This window comes from Nannospalax galili, unplaced genomic scaffold (genome assembly GCF_000622305.1).
Source record: "Nannospalax galili isolate Female #2095 unplaced genomic scaffold, S.galili_v1.0 scaffold300, whole genome shotgun sequence".
In the NCBI taxonomy this organism is placed as follows: Eukaryota; Metazoa; Chordata; class Mammalia; order Rodentia; family Spalacidae; genus Nannospalax; species Nannospalax galili.
Window position 1 is genome coordinate 3119322 of NW_008347322.1, and position 21796 is coordinate 3141117.

At 49.3% G+C, this 21796-nt stretch overlaps 1 protein-coding gene across 5 annotated transcripts in view; it reads left to right on the forward strand.

The window, feature by feature from the left end:
* The window catches only part of Rapgef1 (Rap guanine nucleotide exchange factor 1), a 117673-nt gene that overhangs the window by 55335 nt on the left and 40542 nt on the right, over positions 1-21796 (forward strand). For 4 of the 5 annotated variants that reach the window (XM_029568764.1, XM_029568765.1, XM_029568767.1 and 1 more), the window contains exons 2-6: positions 1731-1870; positions 2364-2477; positions 7878-8056; positions 11303-11459; positions 21392-21480. In XM_029568764.1, coding sequence (XP_029424624.1) covers positions 1731-1870; positions 2364-2477; positions 7878-8056; positions 11303-11459; positions 21392-21480 — 679 coding nt within the window. The remainder of the gene's footprint in view (positions 1-1730; positions 1871-2363; positions 2478-7877; positions 8057-11302; positions 11460-21391; positions 21481-21796) is intronic. The other variant, XM_029568766.1, reaches the window with a different exon arrangement.

Here is a 21796-nt window from a genome sequence, read left to right on the forward strand (position 1 = left end):
TGCCTCCCAAGTGCTAGGATTAAAGGCCTGCGCCAACACACCCAGCGCAGCCTGCCTTCTTATGCAACACAGGCCCCACCTGCCCAGGGGTGGCACCACCCACAGTGCTGGGCCCTCCCACATCATTCAGCAATCAAGAAAGTACCCCATGGACATGGCCACAGGCCAGTCCAATGAGGGAAATTCCCCAATTGGTTTTTTTGAGACAAGATCTCCCTGTAGCCCCAGTTGTCTTGGAACTCACTATGTAGACCAGGCTGGCCTCGAACTCACAGAGATCCACCTGCCTCTGCCTCCCAAGTGCTAGGACTAAAGGCATGAGCCACCATGCCTGGCCCGATTTTTATTTTTAACTATTTAATTATTTAATCCAGAAACATTGGCTCCCCAGAAGCTGGACTTACAGGTAATTACAGGTAATTAATTATGAGCCACCTGGTATGGTTGCTAAGAATTGAACTCATGTCCTCTGGAAGAGCAATATGTGCTCTTAACTACTGAGCCATCTCTCCAGCCTTTTTGATATTATAAATGAAAGATTTAAAATTTTTCATTTTGAAATAGTCATGCTCCTTTATAAAAATACAGTTGGTTTTTATATATTAATCCTATGTCCTGTGACCCTACTGAATTTATTAGTATTAATAGTTTTTTGTTGTTCTTTTTTAGGTGTGAGGAGTAAAGCCAGGGCCTTGGGCCTACTGGGCAAGCACTCTGCCCTGGGCTGTAACCAGAGCCCGGAGCTGGCTCAGCTTTTTAGTGCATTGCTTGAGTTTTCACACGCAGAATCATCTCGGGAAGTAGAAAGCTGGATGTGGTGGTGCACATGGCACCCTTGGAACTCAGGAGGTTGAGGCAGGCGGACTGAGGCCAGCCTGGACTGTGTAGCTGAATGAGACCCTGTGTCAGACACCAGAAGGTCTCACAGCTTCCCTTTGAGCTGGAGGTCTTGTGTTCTTTTTTCTTGCCTGGTTGCCCTATAAGAATCTTCTAGCAGAGCCGGGTATGGTGGCGCACGCCTTTAATCCCAGCACTCGGGAGGCAGAGGCAGGCAAATCTCTGTGAGTTCAAGGCCAGCCTGGTCTACATAGAGTTCTACGCCAGCTGGAGCTACAGTAAGACCCTGTCTCAAAATCTTCCAGCACAATGCCAGCTGCAAGTGGTGACATCAGACTTCCCTGTCTTGTTCTGCTCTTAGAATAATGTCACCCAGTCCTTCCCTGCACCAGAAGGTTGAATACCTTCTTCTCTTGTGTCTTTGCTGCCACTTCTGGGGCCTGGCCTGTGTTGTGTCACTTGTTCCCACCACCAAAAATGAGGAGCTTGAGTCAAAGTGTGGTGGCACATGCCTTTAATGCTAGTGGTGGGGAGGCAGAGGCAGGTGGCTCTCTGGGAGTTCAAAGCCAGCCTGGTCTGCGTAGTGAGTTCCAGGCCAGCCGGAGCTGCATAGTGAGACTTTTTCAAAAACAAACCAACCAACCAAGGCCTTCCTCAACAGCCTCCATACCCATTATGACTACCTTTGTGGTTCACAGTTCTGATGACCCTAACCTAGGTAGAAACTGCAAAACTCCAAACATGTAAGCAGAGCTGTTTGAATGAGTCCGTATTTCTTTCCATTGAAATCTTAAACTCTCAGGAAGAAGACATTAGATTGAGGACACCTCTCATTTCTACAGGGACCTACAGCTTCATCTGCGCCCTTCTAACATCTAGTCCTCTGTTTCCAGACTCCCAGCGTTCTCATCTCTCCTCCTTCACCATGAAGCTGATGGACAAATTCCACTCTCCCAAAATCAAGAGAACGCCATCCAAGAAGGGAAAGCCAGCCGAGGTGTCTGTGAAGATTCCAGAGAAGCCCGTGAACAAAGTAAGCTGACTCTTGAGGTGTTCCTCCTGGCCCCAGCCTGTGGCCCCTGTGAGATGCACTGTGTGTGAGTGTGCTCCCCAGGGCCATTCCTGGGACCTGGGACCTTTAGGGTGATAAGTGCCTGTCCTGCTCGTCAGCCAGTCAGTGGCTAGGACAGTTTTCTCCCTTCTGTATCATTGTCTGGGCATTTAAAGTAGCTCAGAGCACTGTGCTGTGCTCATACCTGGTGCTGCCTCCTACCTAGAGGCCCCCACTTTGCCCTGGGGCACTCTCACACAGGTCTCTGATGGCCTGAAGCAGTCATTCAGCCTCAGGGCCTGGACTCTGAAACTCAAAGACCCCTCAATTCCAGCCAGAGATATCCCCCAGTACTAGTAACCTCAACAGGGCCAGCTGTGCCAGATGTGGACAGCTGTTGATTCCATCAACCCCTCCCTTCAGCCTACAACGGTCATTTCAAGCTCTGTAGGAATCCAGGTTTCCTCTCTTCCAGGAGGCAAGAGACAGATTTCTACCAGAGGGCTACCCTATCCCCTTGGATCTGGAGCAGCAGGCAGTAGAATTTATGTCCACCAGTGCTGTGGCTTCCAGGTCTCAGAGGCAGAAGGTCAGTGTGACGTTAAGAACAATTGGGGTTGCCTTGCCTTCTACTGCAGAACTCTGGTCCATGGTTTGGGGATGGAAAACACCTGTGGCAATGTCATTGTGTCTTGGCTGGGTGGTACCTATGGGCTGAAGTGTTCAAAAAAATGCTTGGATAACCCTGGCCGGGCGTGGTGGCGCACGCCTTTAATCCCAGCACTCGGGAGGCAGAGGCAGGCGGATCTCTGTGAGTTCAAGGCCAGCCTGGTCTACACAGTGAGTTCCAGGACAGCTGGGGCTACAGGGAGACCCTGTCTCAAAAAGATAAAAAAAAAAAAAAGCATTTATCCGAGTGGCCCTGGTCTGGGAGGGAGCTCAGTCCTCCACAGCTCAAGCTTGGGCTCCTTTCTGGAGTGGGGTCAGTTGTACTGTTTCGGTCCAGCGGGCACTGGGGCAGATGGACAACTATGACCTTTCAGAGAACAGCTGTTCTCTCCTTGAGTTGCTGAGATGATATGAATGATTGGCAGAGAACAGGCTTCTAAAGCCTCGGGCGCTGTCTCAACCAGGTGCAGTGCTCTCAGAGCCAAGGACGCCATGTCACCAGGGCCTCTTCCCAACCTGTGCTGAGTGCTTCACACCCTCTTTCCAGTAGCCCTGATAAGTGAGAACTTACCTGCCTAAAAGACTGAGTCTATGAAGACAAAACATTTAGCTGAAAAGTTGCAGGACAAACGGCAATGTCCAGGTTTGAGCGTAGGCTGTCCTCCGTGTCGGCCTGAGTTCTGACCCCTCCTGCTTAGGATCGAATCCAGGGCCTTGTACATTAAGAGTACAGCAGAGGCTTTACCCCTGAGCTACACCCTCAGCCCTCATTTTTATATTTGTTATTTTCGTTGTTTCATTGTTTTGCCTGCAGGGCTGCAGGTGTGTGCCGCCTAGCCTACTACTACATCTCTTCTTTAGAGCAGGCTACACTGCATGTGTTAGTAGCTTACAAACCTAAATATTAATGATCTTGGTGCACTACTTTACATCAGAAGTGCAGTTCACAGTGTAAAGTTAAAAATGGTTTTGTAGACCAGTTGAGCCTCATCCCCAGTGACTGTGCCAAGGGTAATTTATGCAGAACTGCTGTCATGGCCACCAGTTAATGCCACTCACAGGTACTGCCTGTCCTTGTGGAGAAGCAGAGTATCTTTCAAACTAGCTAAAAGTGTAAAAAATAAAGATTGTGAACCCAGAAAGCCTTTGTTGGATGCGTTGTTTGCTGATGAGCAAAGGGACGTACTCATGTTGTACCAGACGCGCTGCTTCCAGTGGGGAGGCTGTGAGTAGGGAGGGCTAGTCTGTGTCACAGTGTGCACAGCACACTTTTGAGCTGAACCCCCAAGTGTAAGCCCCCCACACCTCCAGACCACACAGAATAACTGGCTTATTGACCACTGCCCTGCTAGAGAATGCTGACAGGAACCATTCAGCTGCTGGTCTTTGAATCCTCCCTCTATTTATTCCTTTTCCAAAAAGAAGTCAGGGAGGAAAATCTGACATAAAAGCTCACTCTATCTGGTGTCTGCAAACCCCACGGGGCATTTGTTACCACAGAAGGCTGAAGCAGGCCTACTGGACACCCAGCAATGTGGTGAATGCCTGTAGTGCTCAGGGTGCCTTCCCCCAGCCCTGACATCCAATGCTGAGGCGAAGCCTACTCCATGGTCCATGGCAAGGAGCTACAGGCCCAGCCTCACCTGTTACGGCTCCTTTAACAGGGGTTGGATTGCTGTGCTGTGAACCAAGTTGCCAGCATGGCAGAGTGGGGACAAACCTGCTGCTTAGTGCAGGCCCCCAGACAGAGCCGGAGTGCCGGGGCCTGCCACAGCACAGGGACAGAGAGGACGGTGTCCAGAAAGTCTTGTGGGGGCCTGCCACTGTCATCATCTGCCATTGATGCTGTCACCGCGTGCAGTGTGTGCCATCCATCCTGGTTCACCCCGTGTGCATGACCCCCTGTTGAAATACGTGGGCGTGTGCAGCATGAAGAGTAGATTCAATCACCACCCTTCTGAGGTCTCTCTGCCCCGCCCCTGTCCTGTGTGGTTTCACACCTGGTGTTTCCTTTACTCTCCTCTCTAACCATGGGAGGAAGGCTTTGTTATTTCTAATATGCAGACAGTATTGGTTATGGTCCAGGTTTTCTAATTAAGATCTGTTCTCTGCACTGTAGTCTGTTGTCTTTCTAAACTGTGTTTATTTAGACATGGTAGCCTTTCACAGATGAGTTTGTAAACTCTTTTACAGCTGTTTAAGCAAGCAAGCAGTGAGCATGCTGGGTGTTAAAAGTAGAGAAAATTTAGCCACATTCCAAGTCTGAAGCTGACAGTCCCTGCATGATCAGTTTGCAGTGTCTAGAAATGGGTCAGCAGGGCTGAGTTCTCCAACCCTCAGGGATCTGGATAGTGACTGGATCCTGCCCAATAGACTCCTGAAGGGGTTCCCTTTCAATTCTGCAGACCTTATGTGAAGCAGACAGATGCCCTTGCCCCAGAGCCTGGCATTGCTGAGCTCTGTCTGTTAGCTGTACCTTCTTACTGGGCCTGACTGTCGGGGCAGAGGAGAGGAGCAGAGTTAAGTTGTTAGTTCCAGTTTTCTATATGCTGATGCTAATTTGCTTCCCCCAGCTCAGCTCAGCTCAGGCCTGCAGGTTCACTGCCCTGCAGCGCTAGGAACTCAACTTGGTTTCCAGGAAGCAGAGAGGCCAGGGCTGCAGGCAGACCAGGGCACGGAAGTTAGAGACCAGGTATCGGCTGCTCTGCTGTGGGCAGTGGCTTTGAAGACCATGGCTAGTTTGTGTCCCTTCCTTCTCCGGAGCCTGTCCTGTTTAGTGGCAGCCAAGCGCAGGTGCTGCAGGGCCACTGCCAGGCAGGAGAGTAATCACAGTTTCTATCCGTCCATCTTCTTTTACTCATTTATAAACGAGAGCTTTGAACCAGGGGCTCTCCAGGCATTTCTTAATTCTTCCCAAACTTTTTTTTCCTTTAACGTGATGGTGTTTTGCTATGTTGCCCAGCTGTCCAAGTCGCAGCCTCAGTTTCCTCACTTGTGTAATAATGGCATGTGCCTGTGGAGTGGCTTCAGCCCTTAAACAAGCTGTCCCTCAGGATGTCTTTGACGCCCTCAGGCAGCTGCACCCTAGTGCTTTCTCCCTCTCAGGTTTCTACATCCTTTGTGTTATCACTGGCAGAGAGATAATCTCGGATCCTGTTGTAGCGCCTCTTAAATGTTACAAATGGTGTGCTTACCTTCGTTCAGCCTCCTCCTTTGTTTGTTTGTCTGTTTTACCGGGCTAAGGATAGAACCCTGCCCTTTCCATGCCTAGGCAAGTGCTGTATCACTGAGCTCCAGTCCCAGCCCCAATCTTCCAGTTTGACTTCACTAACACAGGACAGAAGTGTTCACCTGTGTCAGATAAGGAGGGCCCAGTTTGGCCTTGGATCTAGGCCCCTCCCAGGCCTAGGGAGTTGCCAGACTTTTGGAGGCAAGTAGGGGCAGCTGCTCCCCTGGGCTGGGAAGGGTATGCATGCATGTCCACTGTCACTCTGAGGTTATGAGCTGGGTGGCTGGAGTTCCCAGGGCTCACTGGTATGTCCTACACTTTGACTGCTGGCCACAGCTTACCACCTGGAAGGTTCAAGAAATCCACAGCACTAAGAGGCCATTAATTTGGATATGGAATTTGCTGGAAAGTTAACAGATGCCACCTGACTTTGCTGAGTCTTTGGCCTCTTTATTAAGTGTCCAGGGCAGCCTGGCTCTCGTGTGGCTGATTTGATCCTCGGCCTACCCTGTAAATATTTCACACCCCCCGCTCCCCTTGCACCCTTTCGTACATAAACATGTATCCTCAAAATACTTCCTGCTCCCTCACCAAGTTTCATCATTGCTATCTTCCAGCACTTTCTGATGTCCCTAGACATCAGTGTCTGCCCTAGTCCTCCTCCTGCAGCCCTACTGTGCTCTGGACAGGCTGTTACCAGCACCATGCAGCCTGAGTATTTATGGAGGCTGCCCTAGCCATGGCTGGGTGAGATGGCAAAGCTCAGAGCCTGGAGATAGAGAGGAAGGGAGTTGTCAGGTAGAGAAAGGAGGAAAATGGAATGAAAGGCACAAAGGAAAGGACACCCTCCCACCAGAGTGGGGCCATGGTCTGCACAGCATCCCAAGAAACTACACCAGGCCTTTGGAAATGATCAGGCTGAAGTACTGTTCTCTTGATTCCATCTCTTTTTAGCTATTTCTTTTGATGTTCCTATGAAATAACCTCCCCTACTGAGCTTTTTAAAATTTAAAATGACATTCCCTGTCATTTCTGGGGAGAGAGCTAGTATTCAAAATGATAATTACTTTTTATACTATTTCTGCCATTCATATAGTCATACATTATTGCTTAAATCAGCATTTCCTAGAAGCATCTCTGGCCCTCAGTTGCCTATATTTGCTCTCTGGATCTCAGAGAACCCAGAGCGGCAGCTCTCCTCATCCACAGCCTCCTCACTTCACTAGCTGTGTCGTCTGTTCTTCATGTGGACTGTCTGCTCGTGGCTCCATCCGCTCTGTAGACGACTCTTGATTGCCCTGCCTCAGCTGGAACCTGGGCCACTGGAGAGGGAGGTTGGGGAAAAGAACAACAGGGCTGTGTGTCCTGCTGGGTGTGGACCCAAGGCCTCCCACAGTCAAGGAGAAAAAGAATTGGGGAAATGAGGGTGAGTTCTGGAGAGCAGGGGGCAGCGTCTTCTTCTCCTTCCGGGTGGCTTTCCTCAGAATCAGAGTGATGCCGCTAGCAGCTGCTGCAGTGGTCTCTGAAGTTCTGCCATCCTCGTCTCCCCTGTCTCTCCTTACAGCCCTGGGACTGAGGGTCCTTTACAAGTCACATGTCACTCCACTGGGGGGATTGCAGGCTTGGGCAGGACAGTGTGGGAATCTAGTGGGGGGTGGGGTGCTGAGGCAGTAGACTATGAATCCTCACATCCCTGCCAGCCTGTGGGTCCCTCAGATCTTTGGATCCTGGGTCTGATTCCAGGATATATGTATGCATGAGGGTGTGACTGTTGCTCCCCCAAGTCATCAGTAATGAGGCTTCACTGCACACTCTCGGGGTAGCAAGTTAGAGCAGAGGGGAATATCTTCAGGACCTCAGAGTGTGGAAGGGAATTCACAAGTCTGTATGACCCTTCCAGTCCTAAGCCCTTCTTCCTTCAGGTCTGGCCTGTCTCCTGATCACACTCCTTAGAGAAACGACCTGGCTCTGTCTCTGCAGCCAGGGCCTTTTCCATTTGCAGGAGTCTCAAGCTAGTGTACAGGAGATTTTATATTTTCAAAATAGCTCCCTTTAATCTCTCTCCTCCTCAAGCTTGGCATTTCCTTTCAGAACCTCTGCTGGCTGGAAGAGAAAGAGAAAGAAGTTGTCAGTGCCTTGCGCTACTTTAAGACCATTGTGGACAAAATGGCTATTGATAAGAAGGTTCTGGAGATGCTTCCAGGGTCAGCCAGCAAGGTGCTGGAGGCCATCTTACCCTTGGTGCAGACCGACCCTCGGATCCAGCACAGGTGAGTCCCTCTGAAGGCCATGGCTGTGTCAGCAGTGGGAGGCTTGGAGGCACCCTGATTTGGGCCACTTGAAGCAGTCCTACTTGTCAGCTCCTACCCACACCCTTCCTGTTGAGGTCATTGCTCCTCCAGGGGCCTCTGCACCGGCCAGCTGGCCACATCTGAGCAGATGCCACCACACTGTAAACCAGGGCCATGTCCTTTGCATTAGCTCTCCATTGTGTTGAGTAGGATACATTCTTGGGAGCCTTCCGTCACCACTTACTCATTCCTATCAATCAAGTCCTCAACCACTGGGATGATCAGCTGATAAAGCAAGAGATAGGAAATCCTTTGCCTGTTCCAGGCCAGGACTTTGTTGAGTGCAGCGGCTTTGATTGCTAGAGTGCATTTTCTTCTTAAAGGTTAGCAAGCAGCTTGCCCCATGTTCATTGTTAAGTATAAAAAGGAAAGCAGTATGATGTAATCTCCAAGCTGGCAGGAGCTTTTCTGAAGAGGCTGGAAAGTTTGGAGGTTTGTCCGTGGTACCTGTTCAGGATCAGAGTGTCTCTGTGTCGATTGCTCTAGTTGGCTTAGTGTCATATAGCCCCATGAGGCTGTTCTTCGAACCTCTTTCAGAGCTTGGCAGTGAAGTTCACAGTTATCCTGAGAGATAAAACAATGTGTCTTTATTTCCAAGAAGCTTTCTGCCTGGGGTTTCCACTCTGTTGACCTCTGAAGATGGTGGCTTGGCCTAACTTGATGCTCCCTGTGCTGCTGGACTTGATGCTGCTGTCAGCACCATGGCTCTCCCAAGGCAGCCCTAGGAAGGCTCAGTGTCTCCTCTGAGGGAACATCAGACATGTGGATGGTTTTCTCCAGACGCTCTCATGCCTCTGCTCTCATGTGATGGTCCCCACCAGGGAGGAATTAAAATTGAGGTGAAAAGCTCAGCTCCCCACCATTGATAAAGCACTGATTGTGTAATTCACATTGAAGAAGGGAGTGATGAGACAGCTGCAGTGGTCCTGTTCAGAGTCCTGAAGAAGAAGACGAGGAAGAGCTGAGATCCATCTGGGAGAAAGGCAGCTGAATTGGCAGTCAGAAGATAACCAGAAAAGCAAAGGGCGTGTGGCCGGTATCAAACGTCCCCAGAAGCAGAAACATTAAGAAAAAGGATGGAGGGCTGGGGCTGTAGCTCAGTAGTAGAGCACTTGCCCTGCATGCCTGAGCCCTGGGTTCAATCCCAAGTACTGCTTGGGGAAGGGATGGGGATAGGGTCCCTGGCGTGCTGCCACCTGCCTCGGGCCTCTTGGGGAAGGAAAGTCTGTGACAGTCAGCTTAGCTGAATCCTATGGCGGATGGAGTCACAGTGTGTTGTCACTGGGATGGCAGCTTCTAGGGTGCAAGTGCTAGGCAACCCAGTCAGCCCCAAGGGGACAGTTGGGATGTTTTGTCTGTCAGTTGATAAAAATTAACATCTCGAACCATTTCCTAAAGAGGCTAAAGGGAAGTAGCCGAGTGTGGCCACAAAGGAGCGAGAAATAGAAACTCTCCTCTAGAAGCCCTATGGCTTCAACTCATGAGGAGAGGGCAGGCATGTGGCCATTGGTTTCAGGGCTCCAGGGAAACTGCAGCCCTGATGACCAGCAACATTAAGCATGAACTAGAAGTGTTTTCCCACCCACCGATCACTGCCGGTGTCCGCTGTGTGCCGCTTCAGTGGGCTCTGTCCACAGGTGCACTGGAAGGCAGCGGGCCTCACCTGCAGACAGGCTGCAGAGCCGGTCACCCCTCTGGAGGGCAGGGCCCCGCACCCCTCCTGCCTTATCCATTTGAGCCCCTGACACCATCCCCAGGCTTCTTGACCAGCTCCTCTCATTTCTCGAGGACTGGAAGAGTTCACTTTCCTGCTACTGACTGTTCTCTGGTACAGGTGGAGGGAGCCTTGACTGGCAGAAAGCTTGGCTCCCTTCCCTCATGCTGAAGAACTGGGTAGAGCACTGTTGGGTCCATTTTTCAACACCTTTGGTGTTAGAACTGACTTCAGTCACATCTTACAGTGTTACAGAATTTTCTCTAGACTGAGCCTTTGGTTCCTAAGCATCTGCTCCATCCCCTTCGGCAGTGGAGAAGCGATTGGTTTTGTTCTTCTGTTGTGATAAATAAAATTAGCAATGAAAAAGTACCTCTTTCTAGAATTCCTGAAGAAAGCTGTCTCTAATTACTTTAAAGTTGTAGAAGGTGTAAAAATTTTGTATTTGGACCACTACTGTACATTGTCAAGGTGCTCCCAGATCCAAGGGCTTCTGCTTGATGTGGTGACATCACCACGTATGTGGAGCCTGCTGCCGTGTGCAACACACACACACACACCCAACACATCCCCAGCACAACCGGTCCCCTCACGCACCTTGCCTCCAATGCTTTACCCTGAAGTCATCTCCACTCAGCCAGAGCTGCATCACTGAGAGCGACCAGGCTGAGCAAGGATAGTGGGGTTCCGTTAGACTACAGCCCCGTAATGAACTGTCCTGTCATCAGAATCCCTCAAACTTGTTGACTCTGTGGGCTATCCAAAATGCCTGTCAATCCCATCCACACAGGAAGCTCAGCTCTGACCCAGTCCAGTGGGTGGTAACAGGCAGGAGGAGAGAGATGTCCTCAGAGTCTTGTGGAGGGATGTGAAGTTTGAAGAAGCTATTATGATGGGATTTTTATGTTATATTTGGGAAGTAAATGTTTTATGACAGGAACTGGGAGCTGGCTCTGTGGGAAAAGCACTTGTGCAAGCACAACCACTCTGGGGCATTAAGGAGGCCCACTGGGGTTCGCTGGCCACCAGCCTCGCTCCAGGTTCAGTGAGAAACCCTGTCTCAAAGGAATAAGATGAGTGTGATAGAGCAGGACACCCCGCATCCTCCTCTGACGCATAGGCACACTCCCATACACATGTATGTACACCACACACATAATACACCAAAACAACCTTTGTAACAGACTAGAGTATAAACGTCCACAGAGTCTTCACTGGATGTAAGGGGAAAGGAAACAAGATCTGTTGTAAGCGTGGATCGGCGGGGCACTATGGTACTTATCCATAATCCCAGCGCTCAGGAAGCCTAGGCAGAAAGACTAGAAAGTCAGGGCTTGTCTTGAATACAGAGCAAGACACAGAGAGAGGGAGAAGGAGAGGATTTATAAAAAGAGAAATGATAGTTGTGCTGGATTGGTTTCTAACGTTCCTTTAACTCCTTTTCTCCATAGCTCAGCCCTCTCCTCCTGCTATAGCCGTGTGTACCAAAGCCTTGCCAACCTCATCCGCTGGTCTGACCAGGTGATGCTGGAAGGAGTCAACTCAGAAGACAAAGAGATGGTGACAACTGTGAAGGGGGTCATCAAGGCTGTGCTGGATGGAGTGAAGGTACTGGACACAGGCTCCAGATGTCCTAGGCAGAGGTGTGAGGCAGCCAGCCTGTTAGAAGTTAAGAACTTACTTGTAGACAGCGCATTAGGATGAGTGTCTTCCCGCAGCTGTGGCGTGGGTGGGTTCTGTTCAGTAACTACTTTGCTCTCTTAGGACCAGTGGGAATGGCTCTTATAAGCCTTTGGAGTACTTCTCCAGATAATTGGAAAGGCTGCCAGAGACCATCAGCCCTTCCTCCACCTGGCATTCATTTCTCAGTGGGTGGTTATGTCCCAGGTCTGCCTGAGCAGGTGCGCCAGTCGCCAAAATGCAGTGGAGATTGTTTGCACTGGCTTTTAGCAAACCTCCTAGTTGGTCTATCAACCATTGCCTTTGTATGTCATAAGAACTTGGGATTCCTGGTAGAAAAGCAGGACTGAGCAGTTTGAAACTGTCTTCACTTGCTCTGCACGATGAGCTTTACTATCCAATCCATCAAAAGCAGCCTCATAGGAAATGAGGGATCACAGAGTGAGAAACAAAGGCTACAGGGGGCCTGGAATTGGGGTCTAGGGCCAGCCTCTAATGGAGGAGCAAGACAGAAGGGAGGGTGTGACATGGTGAGGGCTTTGGCAGTGGGCAGGAACGTGGATACCTGCTGCTGTTCTGAGAGGCCATGCTAGGCAGTGGAAAAAGGCTAGCCTAGGAGCCTGGCTAGCTTTGGATCCCAAGCTCACCACTTAGTAGAGTTGAGCAGTTTACTCAGGGATTCTTTACCATGGTTTATCTTAACACTGGTTGGTGGACACACCCATGAACACACCCATGAACTGGTATAATGGTAGTACCCTGTGTTGTAGGACTGCAGGAAGGGTTAGGGTAGTTAATGCATAATGTTTCTAGAACAATACATGGAATATACTAAACTCTTAGGTATTAGCAGCTGTTCATTATTAGTTGTGTGGTGCTAAATGTATGGATATGGCTTGGAAAAACTGTATCTCTTTCCTTTCTAGTCATTTCAATCCAAAATTATAGCTTAGGTACTTAGCCTAGGTCAGAAAGACTTCTTCCTCACTCAGGTAGTCTGTGAGGTTCCTGAAACTTACCTTCTTGACAAGATGTTCCCCCAAAACCCTGGAGAACAGAACAAAGACCCCAGAGGGTTTAAATTATAGAAAGAAGGCCAAGAAGGCATTTCTTTTCTTTTCTTTTTTTTAATGTGTATGGATGTATTGCCTGCATGTATGTGAGTGCACCCGTGTCGTGCAATGCCACAAAGGTCAGAAGAGGGCTTCGGATTCCCCTGGAACTGGAGTTAAGGATGGTTCATAGCCGCCATGTGGGTGCTGGGAATCAAACCCAGGTCTTCTGCAAGAGCAGTCAGTGCTCTTAACTGCCGAGCCACCTCTCCAGCCCCAAGAAGGCATTTCTTAGGGAGAGAAATTACTCCCAAATAGACTGTGCTAGCTGAAGTCCTGGGGCTGCTTCCCCCAGCACCATTTAAGTCGATGCTGGTGTGTCTGCAGGGACTTTGGGTTCACTTAGAGGGAGGTGTGACTCCACATCCGTCTCCTTTGATTGCTCCCCTAGTATCTAAGCTGTCAGGCTCCATGTCTGTTTTGGCTAGTGAAACAAAGAATTTAGGGTACAGTTGAATTATCCCATCAGCCTTTACCCCAGCTTCTCTGAATTGGTCAGTTGGTCAGTGGGGCAGTATGAAATGTGACCTGGGCCATGCCTGTCAGCCGAGTTCCATCTCACTCACCCTGTACTCTTCCTGCCCCATGCCTGGAAAGGCTATTGTTTACAATCATGTTCCAGGTGGCATTGTTCAGGTTTCCTTCTACCAAATTGATTCCAATGAAAGGTTAAAAAAAAATTAGAACCGCTAAAACACAACTTTGTGATGTTCCCAAGTAGATGTTCTTTATAGAACCCATGAACACATCATCGTGTTGATTGAAAGACACGTCTGAATGAAAACATGTCTGTTTCTCAAAGTAACCAGAGGGACAAGGAGCACGTGTGCAGCCAGTGGAGTTTGAATTTGCCAGTGTCTTGACAGTAAATAATTTCACAGTTGTTTTAGAAGTATTTTAGCCAGAACAGGGCCGAGAAGTCAGAGCCTGGAGGATAGGCTAGATGCTCTGAGGCCCACTAGTCTTGAGTACACAGGACAGCAGCAGAAGCAAAGAACCAACTCCTGAAAAGCCCTTCACACACACTGTGTCACATGTGTGCACACGTGCACGCAAATACTTTAGCCAGAACAAAAGATTCTGTAGGTGAGGAGCTTATAAATTGGGTTTTGTCTCATTTATTATTAAGAAGCATTTATTGAGCGCCTCCTGTGTGCCAACAGTGTGACAGAACTGGGAGCCTGGTGATGAACAAACCGGCCCTAGCCTTGTGGAGCCTACAGTTCCCTGGCAAACAGAAACCTGCAGTTCTGTGATGGGACACTGCAGGAAAGAGCTCATGCTACAACAGGCAGATCACCTGCCTTTCCCAGGGAGGTCAGAGAGACTTCTCTAAGCAAAGACAGGCCAGCTGACCTGTGTTACTAGAAGCTTCTATTAGGAGTCAGGCGAGTAACAGCTAACATTAGTAAGTGCTTCTTTATATCGCCCATCTCCTTTCTCATACCCTCCGAGATAAGCATGTCCACAGGTGGGCAAGCTGAGGTGAGGCCATGATTCCCACACAGGCCCGCTGGACCCAAGCACTTAGTCATCTTTCACTGCCCCCTCCTAGGAGACTGTCCAAAGGATCCTCTACATCTGTACCTCCCAGCCAGTTGGCTTCCAGCCTCCTTCACTGTCCCTGTGAACAAGGATACCTTATAAGCCCATGTCCCCATGTGTAAGGGAGCCTCCTTCAGCTGGGAGGGCCTGGAGGGTACAGCACAGAAATATCTAGCTGGACTGTTGTCATCCCACTTGGAGGAAAAGCATTGGCAAGTTCCTTTAAACTGACTCACCGTCCTTCAAAGTCGTTCATTCAGTTGTTAAATGGAAATTTTTTTTGGGGGGGGGTTGAAAAAATTGTTTGAAAGCCAGATTTTTTTGGTTTTGTTCCTGAATGAGTGATATCCGTTTATCATGTAAACCTTCACATAAATACCACTCATTAGCTGTGTAACCATGGGCAAGTGACTCCTCTGGGATTTTCAAAGGTTAAGAAATGCCCTGAAGCTGTGAGGACAGACTAATATGTCCATGAGGTACCTGGTACATGCTGAGTGCCCAGCAGGTGGGAGTGAGCACTGTTCACCATAGAAACCTTCATCAGAAACGCTCACGTTTACCAGTCCTGGCTGGGAGCAAGGCTCCTTCTAGGGAGACATGCGAATTTCACACCTCCTGTTTGTGCCAGTTAAACTCCCACTTTCCTAGGACCCTGAGACCCAGCACTTTAGAGTTGCCTTCTCAGGCTTTTCTAGAAATGTCAGCACTTCCTGTTTCCCCGGGTCTCTAACCACTCTTACAAACCAAAGTTTTTATAATTAAAACAAAATGGGGCTGGAGAAGTGACTTAATGGTTATGAACACCTCCTGCTCTTTCATAGGATCCACGTTGAGTTCCTAGCATCCACTTGTAACCTCAGCTGCAGGGAGCCAGACACCGTCTTCAGGCCTCTGTGGGTACCAATTCATACACATACACATAAGGAAAATTTTTAAATGCCTTCTTACACTGGAAGCTGTGGAGAAGACCTTGCAGAAACTCATCTGTTACTTCAGCGTCATCACCCAGAACATCTGAAGAGACCAAGTTGTATGCCAAGGAATACTTAGAGGAAGGGATGTTTTCTGACTACATCCATTAGGATTAAGTCTGACAGCAAGAAAACCCAAACAGTAGCAGCTTTTAAAGATGCAACTTCTAAGCAGGTGTGGTGGCGCATGCCTTTAATCTCAGCATTCAGGAGTCAGAGGCAGACAGATCTACATGAGTTCAAGGCCTGCCTAGTCCACATAGTGAGTTCCAGGCAGCCCCACTGCAGGGAGACCCTGTCTCAAAAAGACTGGGTGTGGGTGTGGGTGTGGGTGTGGTGGTGTGTGTATGTGTGTGAAATTTCTGTAGTCAAGATGGCTCAGTAGGTAAGTGCTCTCGCTACCAAACCCCATGACCTGAGTTTGATCCCCAGAACCCACAGGGTGGAAAGAGAGAACTGACTCCCACAAGTTGTCCTCTGACCTCCACAAGCACATTGTAGCTCTCAAGTGTATACACTACACACACACACACACACACACACACACACACACCTTTCATGCCTTCAGTCTATAAAGTCCAGAGATAGACAGTTAAGGGCTAGTGTAACATTTTTGCAGGGGGATAAGGAATGCGCCGTCCCACGTTCCCACTGTCATCACACGTGGCTTCTCCCTTTTGATTCGAGGTAGCCACCTCCTCTCTAGCCGTCATGATTAACCTCAGACTACAAGAGAGACAAGGTGGGAAGCTGTGCTCCTCCTTTTAAGGAGGCTGATTAGAACGCCTCACAGAATTCCCACCACATTTTATTGGCCAGAGTTGGTCATGTGAGCCACAAGGACTTGATTAGGAAGAGGAGATGCTGTGGGAACAGCCAGCCTCACGTTCCCTACAAGCCATCTCTAACCTTTTTGAGCGTATTTTCAAATGTTCTGTTATAAATAACTTGAGACACTTGCAAACAGTGTAGTGAGTAGAAAGACGACGTCTGGACGACCATGGGCCACACCAGTCCCCGTGTCCACCCATGACCAGTCTTCTGTTCCTTCACTGACTCCTTGGATCGCAGGGTGTGAACTGCAGGTGGTGCATCCTTCACGGAACCACCATGGTGCCAGGCCGGGAACAAGGCTTGCTTGTCCTGGAAGGGCTCACAGCAAATATCTTAGGCCTTTCAGGCCGCAGACCAGTCACACGCTCCTTGTTGTTTTTGTTTTTGAATGAATCCTACCTTGAGAGCCCCCTAGAAACAAGTCCTGGGCTGGCTTTGGCCTGCAGGGTGTGGTTTGCTCCTCTAAAAAGGTTTGCTTCTTTAAATCAGTGTCTAAATGAAGTTCATGGCTGAAGTCCATCACAGGTGCTTAAGTTTTCCTTTCTCTTTATTTTTTTCCTTGAAACTTGGTTTGGTTTTGTTACGCTTGCCGAGTCACACAGGTCCAGAGCAGGTCTGCGGTGAGCTGTGAGCTTCTGCAAGGCCCTGGCTTCTGGGTGACTCCTGCAGCTGCTGTTTGCCTTGTAGCTTCTTGCCCCAGTCTACATCATTAGGGTTGTCATTGTCTTAATTATTATGTTTATTTATTTTGTGTGTGTGTACATATGCATGTGTGAGTGTCACAGCACCTTTGTGGGGGTCAGAGGACAGTTTGCAGGAGTCGGTTCTCTCCTGGGGATTGAACTCAGGTCATCAGGCTTGGTTGATAATTGTCTTTACCTGCAGAGACATCTTGCAGCCTTTGTTCTGTTTTGAGGGGGGGGACTTTTTTGAGACAGGGTCTCCTTGTTGTCAGGGCTGGCCTGGATTTGCTATGGAGACCAGGCTGGCCTTGAACTCACAGAGATCTGCCTGCTTCTGCCTCCCAAGTGCTGGGACCAAAGGTGTGCGCCACCACGCCCAGCTAGCCCTTGTTTTTTTAAATCTGTGTGTTTTGTTTTGTTTTTTGTTTGTGCATGCATGTATGCGTGCATGCCTGAGTATGTGTGTGTATGCGCCATGGCATGCATGAGACAGTCAGAGGACAACCTTTGGGAGAGAGTTCTCACCTTCTGCCTTATTGAGGGAGGGTCTCTGGTTTCTGTCACTGCATTGCGTACTCCAGGCTGACTGGCCCGTCAGCTTCTGGGCAGTGCTCCTGTCTCACTAGTCTTGCCTCAGGACCGGGTGGGCGTCCCAGCTGCTGCTGTGCCTCATGTGCTAAGCCCAGTGCTGCTTGGCTGCATGTGGGAACATTTCCATCTTGCTGCCTCTTGTTGTCAACTATGCAAGTGAACAGGGAAGATCCCTTTTTGTCCTTTTTGTCCCTGTAAAAAGTCATTCTGGGGCTGGACACACGATGACAGCATCCTACAGTTTCAGTCACAGGAAACCACCCCAGCCTTGCTGGCCTGTGTCCTTCACATGTCAAGACCAGACCTGATACTCTTCTAAAGCATGAAAAGAAAAGCAGACAGTAGGACTGAGCCTTAGTGTGCGTTCTCAGGCCTCCTGTGCCCTAGCACCACACCCAGGAGACCACAGGCCAGAACGTGACAGGGTAAAGATGGGACCTGAGCTGCAGGCTGGTGTACATCCATCCAGGGAAGTGGAATTTCCTGCTCTGGGTACCTAGGGAACACTGTCTACCATGCTGTCCCTGGAGACTTTATGGTAAGGCCCCTCTGCCAGGGAGGCCTTTGTCTCAGCCTCAGTAGGTAGGGAGAAGGCTTAAACTGGGCATCTCTCGAGCCCCGAGGCTGTGTGTTGACTTGTTAGCAGTCATTGAAGCTTGTCTATCTCTCAGTCATGGTCAGCAGGAATAAAATGAACATGGAGACACTGTCATGTTCTTAGGAGAAACTTTTCCAAGTATCTTTTGGCTTTTGAAAGCTGATTTTCAGTGAAAATGATAGTTGGTATCGTTTATGGTTGTTGGCAGAAGAGTCCAGAGCGATCTTTTCCAACTTGTCTTTTTTAACTTGGGACTCAGTGACAGTTAAACAGGCCACTGTCCCTCTGAGAAAGTCTGCCTCCCGGAGACTTGACTCTTCATGAGGTGCTAGGCCCTGGCCAGCTTATAGATAGGTAGCCAGCACTCATTGACATCAGGGAGTTGGAAGATACCTAGATGGTAGAGGTTCTCAGAGCCTTCTGTGTATGATAGTTAAGGCAAGTTGAGACTAAAGCCATTCCGTTGGGGCAGGAAGGTTGGCAGAGAAAGAAAAGGCCGTCTACCCCTTTCCCAGGATCCACCATGTAATAACATGGTCTTGGAATTCCAGGGCATGCTTGCACGTGTGCATGTCATCCCAGGATCCTTTTGTCGCCTCATCGTTCATTAATTGAGGTCATTACTACTGTTCCAGAAGGACAAAGTCTAGTTCTAGCTGTTCACAAGCCAGGAAGAGTTGGTAGAGTTGGTTCCTGCATCAGCAAATGCAAACGTGCAGACTTCTGCCCATTCCTTTTCCCTGGTTAGGAGAGTGAGCTTGGCTTAGCATGACAGCATACTTCCACCATCCCAGCACTCATGAGGCTGAGGCAGGAGGACTGAGAGTTCAAGGTCAGCCTGAGCTACACAAACATGGACTTGAAAGGGGGGCTTCCATGTCAGTTAGCTCTGACACTTTGATCCAGCCAAGGTTGCTGTCTTTCAGAATGAGCTGTCTCTCCCCTCTAGCACCCTCCTCAGGTGATGGGTGAGGAGACCGCCCACTCCAGCTGCTTTCTCCTTTCATCCCTCCTGTGTCCTCGCTTGAATGTTACGTTCTGAATTGTGTGACAAGAAGCAGAAGGCTCCCGCCCTCTGCTGGCCCTTGGCCCTAACAGTTCTCCAAGCACAGAAAGGAGCAAACCTCAGTGTGGCCAGTGGATGTGCTTCTCAGGTTTTATTGCAAGGCACTTTATCTTACAGCGAGCATAGACCATTTTAGAAGATTTAGAAGATATAAGGAAACAAGAAGGTAAGGGGTTCCTCAGTTGTACTTTTTTGTTACATATGTTCTGAATTTGGTTTAATTTCCAAAATACACAGTGTACCCCAGCAAAGCAGGGCTTTTGTACCATTATTGCAGCATCTTTCCACACTGTGTCCCAGATTCCCACTGTGACTTTGTCCCTACTGGCCATACAGGGACTCTTTGTTGGGCTCTGTCGCACCTACTCACTCAGGACCTAGCAAGTATCTAGTCACAGGCTCTTGAGCAGCCTGATTTTACCCCGTGTGACATCCTTGGTGATTGACCCTTTACGCATATCCATATTTTCCTGGGACAAAATTCTCATAACAGATTTTGAGGCTTTTGAAATATGCTGGTAGGTCATCCACAGACCGTTGCCTGCTCTTCAAAGTGACTCCCCTGCTGCCCCCACCCTGCCCCACTCCGCCTCTGCACTGCCCTGCCCCACCCTTGTCTGCAAGTGTCTGTTTTGTTGCTGTCAAACTCAGGCTCTCAGGATCATAACCTTATCGTTCACATTTGTGAAATTTCTCTTTAATATTTCTTTTGGTCTGTTCATCATTTTTTTCTAGTTTCTGTGTAGTTAGAAGAGTCTCTGCTGGCTCTGCCCGATGGAGCTTTGGGTGTGGTGTTGTACACGTCTGAGAGGGTTGCAGCCCTGGTTAGGAAGGTGCTCAGGGTTGCTCCATGCTCCCATCACTGCCGCTGCTGGTACCCACAGCCGTCTCCAAGAGAGCCCAGCAGCAGGAGAGCGTGAGGAAGCTGTGTAGCCAGACACCAAAACACTGAACCCATGTGAACAGAAATGTGGCCACTTGTGCCAAGCAAAAGAAGACAGACAATGGAGGCAGACCTGGGGCGGTGGAGAAATGAGGGGCTGTGCAGGAGCAGAACTTTTGTCCTAAACCAATAGTGATCAAGATTGCACAGCTCTATGAACCAAAGCCCTCAAATCACACACTTAAAACTAAGTGAATTTCATTATGTGAATTACAGCTCTATAAAACTTTTAAAAGAAGGTGGAGCTGGGGTGATGTCTCATTCAAAAAGTACTTACCACATAAGCATGAGGACCTGAGTTCTGTCCCCAGAACTCACATAAAAAGCCAGGCACAGTATCTGTGCTTATAATCTCAGCCCTAGGGAGACGGAGACAGATGGATCCTGGGCTTCTCTGGCCAGCCAGCCTAACCTACTCAGGGAGCTTCAGGTTCTAGTGAAGAGGCACTGCCTGAAAAAACAAGGTGTGAAGCTGGGCCTGGTGGTACATGCCTTCAATCCCAGCAGAGGCAGGCTCTGTGAGTTCAAGGCTAGCCTGGTCTACATAGTGAGTTCCAGGCCAGCTGCGACTACAGGGAGACCCTGGCTCAAAAAAAAAAAAAAAAAGGGTATGAATCCTGAAAGGTGAGACCCAAAAGCAAAAATTAAATTTTGATCTAAAAAAAAAAAAAAAAACCCCGGGGGAGTACTCCTGAGAGTGCCCCCCCAAGAGCCAAGATTAACTTCTGACCTATACACATACACACACACACACACAGCTACAACATGTATATACATGCATGTACATGTACACACACAAAAGTATACACACTATGTAGATCTATTTATATGGAATGAAACCGTGGGACAGCCAAGGTAATCCAAGCCTAAAGAAGTCAAAAGGAGCGGGGAGGAGGATGGCAAGGGCCTGCAGTGGCGTGCTCTTGTGTGGCCCCGGCAGTCCTCACAGAGGACATGTGCTCAGGAAATCTTCTCAAACTGGGGAATGAGCCCCAGCTGAAGTACCTTTTTTTCCCTTCAAAACCATCTCTATGCTGATTCATATGACCCTTTTCCAAATCCATTGACAAGAACTGCAGCCAGTCCCCTGGGGCACCAGATCCTGCCCAGCCTAAGCCAGCACACTTAGGGGAAACACCCAAAGCCAGAGGCTGGATGGTTAAGGGTATCATTGTGCACATTACATGACAACTTTAGGGAACCAAAAATGTCTCTCACCACACTCCCAGACTGCACAGGAACCCCACTATGCATAGCCTAGTCATCTTAAGACCAGGGCTTACCATTTCCTCTTCCAAGAGGAAGTGCCATGGCACAGTTGAAACTCTGCACTGTGCTGCAGAGGTATTTTTAGAGGATGAGGGGCACTTTGGGAAGCTGTGCAGATTACCTAAAGCAAATAACCTCACATGTGGACTTCACAGGAAATGTGTGGACACAAAAGCAGGGTGTCCTGATAAAGGCACAGTGGTGTCATCCCCTCTCTGTCTCTGTCTGTCTCTCATGGAATGCAGGAGCTAGTGAGACTAACCACTGAGAAGCAAGGGCGGCCATCACCAACAAGCCCAGTGAAGCCCAGTTCCCCAGCCAGCAAGCCTGACAGGTGAGTGCTGAGCAGACTCGCCCATCTCAGGTTTGTCTTGACTGTTGATAAGGATTCTGGGTGAGCATGTACATAGAAGGAAGTGAACCTGTCCTCTCATCTGGGGCCTGTTCTAAGCAGCTTCACCTCACCCTGAATGCCAGCTTGGCCATAGGGCAGGAGAGTACCCTGGGCTTTTCACTATTAACTTCATCAAAAGTGTAAACTGAGAGCCGGATGTGGTGGCACACACCTTGATCCCAGCTAAGGGAGGCAGAGGCTGGCAGATCTCTGAGATGGAGGCCAGCCTGGTCTACATAGCAAGTTCCAGGCCAGA